The 7994-nt window shown below is 38.9% G+C and overlaps 1 protein-coding gene across 1 annotated transcript in view; it reads right to left on the minus strand.

The window, feature by feature from the left end:
* Positions 1-4094: 4094 nt before the first annotated feature.
* Positions 4095-7994, minus strand: part of rnf180a (ring finger protein 180a) — a 24428-nt gene continuing 20528 nt past the window's right edge. The window contains exon 4 of the mRNA XM_062024258.1: positions 4095-6186. Within this exon, the coding sequence (XP_061880242.1) occupies positions 5981-6186 (206 nt within the window). The 3' untranslated portion in view covers positions 4095-5980. The remainder of the gene's footprint in view (positions 6187-7994) is intronic.

Raw genomic sequence — 7994 nt, forward strand, 5'->3', positions numbered from 1 at the left:
AAAGCTGGCACAAGTGGCAAAAAAGACTGAGTGAGTTGAGGAATGCTCATCAAACACTTATTTGGAACATCCCACTGGTGAACAGGCTAATTGGGAACAGGTGGGTGCCTTGATTGGGTATAAAAGCAGCTTCCATGAAGTGCTCAGTCATTCACAAACAATGATGGGGCGAGGGTCACCACTTTGTGAACAAATGCGTGAGCAAATTGTTGAACATTTTATAACAACATTTCTCAACGAGCTATTGCAAGAAATTTAGGGATTTCACCATCTACGGTCCGTAATATCAACAAAAGTTTCAGAGAATCTAGAGAAATCACTGCATGTAAATGGCAAGGCTTTGACCTTCGATCCCTCAGGCGGTACTGCATCAAAAATCGACATCAGTGTGTAAAGGATATCACCACATGGGCTCAGGAACACTTCAGAAAACCACTGTCAGTAACTACAGTTCGTCGCTACAGCTGTAAATGCAAGTTATAACTCTACTATGCAAAGTGAAAGCCATTTATCAACAACACCCGGAAATGCCGCTGGCTTTGCTGGGCCCGAGCTCATCTAAGATGGACTGATGCAAAGAGGAAAAGTGTTCTGTGGTCTGACGAGTCCACATTTAAAACATTTTTTGGAAACTGTGGACGTCTTGTCCTCCGAACCAAAGAGGAAAAGAACCATCCGGATTCTTATAGGCGTAAAGTTCAAAAGCCAGCATCTGTGATGGTATGGGGGTGTATTAGTGCCCAAGGCATGGGTAACTTACACATCTGTGAAGGCACCATTAATGCTGAATGGTACATACAGGTTTTGGAGCAACATATGTTGCCATCCAAGCAACCTTACACACACACACACACACACACACACACACACACACACACACACACACACACACACACACACACACACACACACACACACACACACACACACACACACACACACACACACACACACACACACACACACACACACATCTTCCTCATCGATTTAGTTCCTACTAGTCTTAGGTACAGGTGCAGCAGGACAACACATGCAGTGCACACCCCAAAGGGCTGAAATACTTTAATGAAGCACTATGTCCTATAAGCACAATGCTTAAAATCACTTTTTTTTTTTGAGTGTGTTTATGTTATGCATCACACAATGGACACGTCATTAGGTACACCTGCATGCAATAGTATACAAACAGCTCTCAGCATCATGCCGTGCAGTTTTACACCCCTTAATCGTTTGTGAGTGTGAGGACAATAAATAATAAAAATGTAAACGTGTAATTATAGTAAAATAAGAAAACAGCACGTATAATTAGTGCATGTCATAAAAGTATGAAATATTAAAAGTAACATATTTTCCCGACTATAAACCGTTACTTTTAAGAGTGTTACCAAAACAGCCTTCTTTCATCTCGGTAATATTGCTAAAATGTGTCCCATTCCGTCCACCACCGACGTTGAGATCATTAGTCATGCGTTCATTACGTCTCGTCTCAATTACACTGCAAAAAGTCAGTGTTCAAAAACAAGAAAAAAAATACAACAATTAGGGGTATTTTACTTGAACTAAGCAAAATTATCTGCCAATAGAACAAGAAAATTTGGTTTGTCAAGACTTTCCAAAACAAGTAAAATTAGCTAACCTCAATGAACCCAAAAATACCTTAAAATAAGTATAATCTCACTAATAACAAGTGCACTTTTCTTGGTAGAAAAAAAACAACCTTTTTTCTCAATATGTTGAAAAATATTCTTAAATTAAGTAAATGCTAGTGCCATTAGCTTGACATAATGATATGCGCTCAGCATTAAATTTTTTGAAACCAGCAAACTTTTATTAAAAACTAGTTTATTTTTCTTAATAGAAAGGCAACAAGGCAACCGCTTGTTACTCTCGGAGTCTCCTAGCCGCTCAGGCAAATCATATGGTCTAAAAATGCATTTTTCCATCTATAACATGACATCATCGCGCCAAGTGCGTCCTCTTTCAGTCAATTAGTGTGCATATATACAACCCGGCCCCCGGCCAAAATGTTTTTAATTGTAATTTTGAGGAATTTATCTGAATGTGCATGAACTATTTCTGTTCAAAATTGTTAGAAATGTCACATGTTAAATGTTTAAATATTAACTGTCAGTTTACTGTACTGTGCCAACTGTACTACTATATGAGTACGTATCTTCTATTGTTTCATTGAAAATAAAACAGCAAAGTCCATTTGGCTGCCATCTGTGTTAATTATGAGACACAATTTTGTCAAAATTATGATTTTTTTTTTTTCATGCTTGAAATAAGACATTTTTACTTTAAAAAAAGTAGTTTTATACATGTGAGTGTTGATGACACAGCTTTGCAACAGTTGATATTCTGGTTTCAAGCATGTTTTACTCAATATAGGCCATAAAATCTCAGCAACAAGCTGTAATATCTTACTGAGATCATTTAGGACCAAAACACTTAAAACAAGTAAAACACTCGAACATAAAATCTGCTTAGTGAGAAGAATGATCTCATCAGACAGAAAATAAGCAAATATCACCCTTATTTGAAATATTTAATCTTACTTAGATTTCAGTTTTTGCAGTGTACTTTTAAGAGTGTTACTAAAACAGCCTTCTTTCATCTCGGTAATATTGCTAACATTTGTCCCATTTGGTCCACCACCGACGCTGAGATCATTATTCATGCGTTCGTTACGTCTCGTCTCAATTACTATAATGTATTATTTTTCTAGCATTAACAGATTTGAGTTGGAACAAGAAAGTTTGATCATACAACGCCTATACTGGCTCACCTGCACTGACTTCCTGTGCACTTAAGTTGCAACTTTAAGGTTTTACTACTTACATATAAAATACTGAAGGGTCTAGCTCCATCCTGTCTTGCTGATTGTATTGTACCATACGTCCTGACCAGAAATCTGCATTCTAAGAACTCATGCTTAATAGTGATTCCCAGAGCCCCAAAAAAAGTTTGCGGGCTATAGAGTGTTTTCTATTCAGGCTCCAGTACTCTGGAATGCCCTCCCGGTAACAGTTAGAGATGCTACCTCAGTAGAAGCAATTAAGTCCCATCTTAAAACCAATTTATGCACCCTAGCCTTTAAATAGGCCCCTTTCAGACCAGTTGATCTGCCGTCTCTCTTTTCTGCTCTGACCCCCTCTCCTGCGTGGAGAGGTTATCAGGTGACCGCAGCTGAGACGCTAGCTGTTCAAAGTCGGGACCCGGGGTGGACCACTCATCTGTGCATCATTTGGTGACGTCAAGATTAGTTTTTATTGTATTACAAATGTTTTTAGTTTTTAGCTCAATGCCTTCATGATGGTTTGTATGTTGTATGTATTTTATGTATTTGTACCTTGTTTTTACTGTTGTACCTTGTTTTTACTGTTGGACCTTGTTTTTACTGTTGTACCTTGTTTTTAATGACTACTGCTGCAAACCAAATTGCCCCTCGGGGACAATAAAGATTTTCTAAGTCTAAGTCTAAGTCTAAGATGATCCCCTGCTTGCCCCACTATGGACTGGACTTGTGCATGATTTCGAGACCCGGGGTGGACCACTCCTTATGCATCAGTCGGTGACGTCTCTGCACCCCGACGTGTCTACATGTAAGAGGTTCCCCTGCTGGCCGCACTATAGACTGGACTCTCACATTATTGACCGTATCCACTCGACATCCATTGCACCAGTCTGTGGTCCCGTCCAAGGTTTCTCATTACGCCCGATGGGTTGAGTTTTTTTCTTGCCCTGATGTGGGATCTGAGCCGAGGATGCCGTTGTGGCTTGTGCAGCCCTTTGAGACACTTGTGATTAGGGGCTGTATGTCATGATCTGTGGTCTGGATTATGTTTTTGTTTTTTTCCGTTTGTTTTGGACTCTTTTAGTTCCTGTTTGCGCTCCCTTGTTTGTTTAGTTACCATGGCGACTTATTATTTTCACCTGCCTCATGTGTTCGGGACACGCACTTGCTCTAATTAAGAGACTATTATTTAAGCATGTCTTTGCCAGTTAGTCGGCCTGGCGACATTGCTCTTTTCATGCTCGTTTCATGCTCGTTTTCATGCTCGTTTTCGATCCATCCATTTTCTACCACTCATATTGGACCTTATTAATAAACTAGAAAATCTGTTGCATATAGAATGAATAAAGACATCAATGACTTGTGTTTTATTTGTCTATGGATGTTCTCATTCATCCAGGTCACTGTAATCTCAGGGCATTCAATCAATCGCAACTGGATTGTTTTGTTTGTTTGATCAGCCGTTTTACTGCCTTGTTACAGGCACCGTTTAACCTTTCAGGTCTGTAAATAAACATTTACAAAATCTTTCTACGTAAATATTTCATTTCGTATAAAATACTACACAGTCTAGCTCCATCCTATCTTGCCGATTGTATTGTACCATATGGGCTGTCCAGAGTCGGGACCCGGGGTGGACCGCTCGCCTGTGCATCGGTTGGGGACATCTCTGCGCTGCTGACCCGTCTCCGCTCGAGATGGTCTCCTGCTGGCCCCACTATGGACTGGACTTTCACAATATTATACTAGACCCACTCAACGTCCATTGCATTCGATCTCCTGGGGGGTCACCCACATCTGCGGTCCTTTCCAAGGTTTCTCATAGTCATTCACATCGACATCCCACTTGGTTGTGAGTTTTTCCTTGCCCTTATGTGGGCTCTGTACAGAGGATGTCGTTGTGGCTTGTGCAGCCCTTTGAGACATTTGTGATTCATGGCTATATAAATAAACATTGATTGATTGATAATATATGAAAAAAAAAAAGTTCTTCTAAAATTTCGTGGGTTCGGTTTATATATGCGCTTATAGTCCGGAAAATACAGTATATATATTTTGTATTATTTCTACAAATTACAGTATTATTAAATATACTTTTTTTTCAATTTCAGTTGCAAAGCAATAAGGATGTAACTGGTGGTGTGTCGAATGATATTGAAACATCGATGCATTATCAAACACAAGGGATGACAATTGTGTACCTCAATACCTCGATGTGTGTGTCACTTTAAGAAAAAAATCATGCGCCCAATACAGCTGCTGTGTCATTCGACTGTGTTGACCAGAAACATTTCTTTCGACTCAAAACAGAAGGCTCGTACTAAAAAAGGTAATTTTTTGTCTCCATCATCGATCTGAAATAAAACTAAGAAAAGGGAAATATTTCAAAGTGTTCTTCTTTTCCTTTTCTACTACTTGGCTTAATAACCAGAGTTGCGAAGTTACATATGACTTTTTGCACAGATTTTTGTTCGAAAATGCCAGTTATATTTCGGAACTATATATATTTTATTTGCAGGTCAAATGTACAATAGGGAAGAAATTCACACGACCTCCCGTGTTAATCATTTTGTAATGCGGTCTGCCGAAAAAGGTGGAAAGCGCCGCTCTACGCTGTGGTCAAAATTGGTATTGCCACAAGACACATTTTAAGATATTCAACACTCTATTGACATGCGGATAGTGGGTAGTGCAACCCCCCCAACCCCAATTCTTCCTGTTTCATGTCTTAGGTAAACTGACAACAAATAGGGCCTTTTGAATCCCCTTCCTACTGTAATGTATTTTAATGCAGAGGAAGGCGCTATTATGAAACACCAACGTCAATACAGCCAGTGAGTGTGCCACACACACACTGAGGCCTCGATTATTTATCACTAGATATCGCAATTAAAGCAATAAAGGTAGTATTTATAAGCATTAGGCTAGCACATGCTAAAGTAAAAATAATATTGATGATAACAACATGCTGCTTTAGTGGTCTACCATGGACCAGCCAGGCCATTTTTTGTAATCTCCACACATTAAAAGCATTATGATACATTTTTTTTAACGCTCTTATATTGAATGCACTGTAATTCAATTGTGCAGGTGTACCTAATGTTTGCTGTTGTATGACATTGTTGTTGCTATGGTCACACAATTCCACTCGAATTTCCATCCTTCATTAATGATCCCATGCTGTCAAAAAGAGGGGAAAAAGAGGTAACAGAGGATGCAGAAGATGAAGAAGCCAACGATCCAGTTGACCGAGTAGATGTAGATGATGACCATGTCCATGTCAAAGTGCCACCCTGGGGTGTCGTTGTCGAAGTCCAAAGCGTCCAGACGGTAGGCTCCTCCGCGGGGGAACTGACGCCACGCCCCGGGACTGGAGGGTCTCCTGAAACCTGAATGAGACACTTTGATGTATCATAGTATCCACCAGCCCAATGACATGTTCTCTTTTGGCCACTAAACGGCGTTTTGTCAGTAAAGTTGAACATATTGTGAACTATCATGCTATTAAATCAGGGATGTCCAAACTTTTGAGGGCCACACATTGAAAAATCAAAGCATGTGGGGGCCATTTTCAATTTTTTTAAATTGTCAAATTCAATCATTTCCCAAATTCGGTGAGTTTTAAAGGTCCTATAGGGACCCAAAATGGTCTTAGTCATTAAAGTGATGAAAAAATAACTCAATAAATTCAACATTTTAAATATCTATAGACTAACTTCAGCTCTATCCCATGCCACAAAGTTTATATATTTTTTTATGTTTTATGCCTTATTTTTTCAAAGAAAACAATTGTTTTAAGGCACTAACAAAATATGCACTATTTTCCCCTAAAACATCTTTCAAAATGGAATATTTAATGTGAAGTAATTGGGGCCTTAACAAGAAAGATATAACATAGGAACATTGCTTTTGATTTATTTTATTTTTTTTGAACAATGACCATTTAAAAAACAGACTAAAGGTCTCGGGGATCCAAAAGGGCCCCCACACATCAAATATATATATATATATATATATATATATACAGTACAGGCCAAAAGTTTGGACACAACTTCTCATTTCAATGCATTTTCTTTATTTTCATTGTCACTGAAGGCATCAAAACTATGACACCTGTGAAGTGAAAACCCTTTCAGGTGACTACCTCTTGAAGCTCATCGAGAGAATGCCAAGAGTGTGCAAAACAGTAATCAGAGCAACGGGTGGCTATTTTGGAGAATTTAGAATACAAAACATGTTTCCAGTTATTTCACCTTTTTTGTTAAGTACATCACTCCACATGTGTTCATTCATAGTTTTGATGCCTTCAATGACAATCTACAATGTTAATAGTCATGAAAATAAAGTTTCTAAGTTCTACGTTTTTATTATTTTTTGAACAATGACAGTTTTTGAATTGCGGGAGATGCCTGCATGGCAACTTTGTGTTATTAGAGTCGATATTGCAACATTTTCTCGTTACATTACACCTTTTTGCTCTTAAATTCCAATTTTTATGTTTTTTTTTTTATAATGGATATTATAAAACACCACCCTCAGTGTGATCTGTATGGCTGTTGACCAAGTATGCCTTGCATTCACTTGTGTGTGTGAAAAGCTGTATATATTATGTGTCTGGGCCAATTTACTGCTGCCACCTACAGGACTGGTGGAACTGTAATCTTAAACTTTTTCAGATGACATTTGCAACAATATTGTGCACTTTTGCGAAGATTTGCTCTTCACTATTGTTTGTTTTTAATTAGTGAGTTGAACAAATTACCTCCAAATATTCTGAAGAGCTTCCTGCAGCTTGGAAGAGGCCATTTTGCACAACTCGCCTTCTGGAAGTTCTGCTTCCGACACAGGTATTCATTTGGGAAGAAGGTCCTCGCCATATTGTTTAACTCTGTGAGGGGAAAAAACAAAACGGGCGTTTGGGTTTGATTTCCACATGAAGCTTGACAAGACTCTCGTCTTGTTGTGTCAGCATGACCTTGGTTTAGCTAATCAACGCAAGAAGCAAATTACCACCGCCATAATCACCATTGAGAGCTCTCGTCTCGTTCTGCGTCCGTCATCATGACCGCATTCCGCTCTGCCTTTTTACGGCTCACTTTCTCCCACACACATTATAACAAGGACCCATCTCATGAATTAATCATACAATAGGGGTCGAACCAGGCAACATCCACAATATTAACAACCACAATATTAA

The sequence above is a fragment of the Entelurus aequoreus genome, linkage group LG17 (assembly GCF_033978785.1).
Source record: "Entelurus aequoreus isolate RoL-2023_Sb linkage group LG17, RoL_Eaeq_v1.1, whole genome shotgun sequence".
NCBI lineage: Eukaryota > Metazoa > Chordata > Actinopteri > Syngnathiformes > Syngnathidae > Entelurus > Entelurus aequoreus.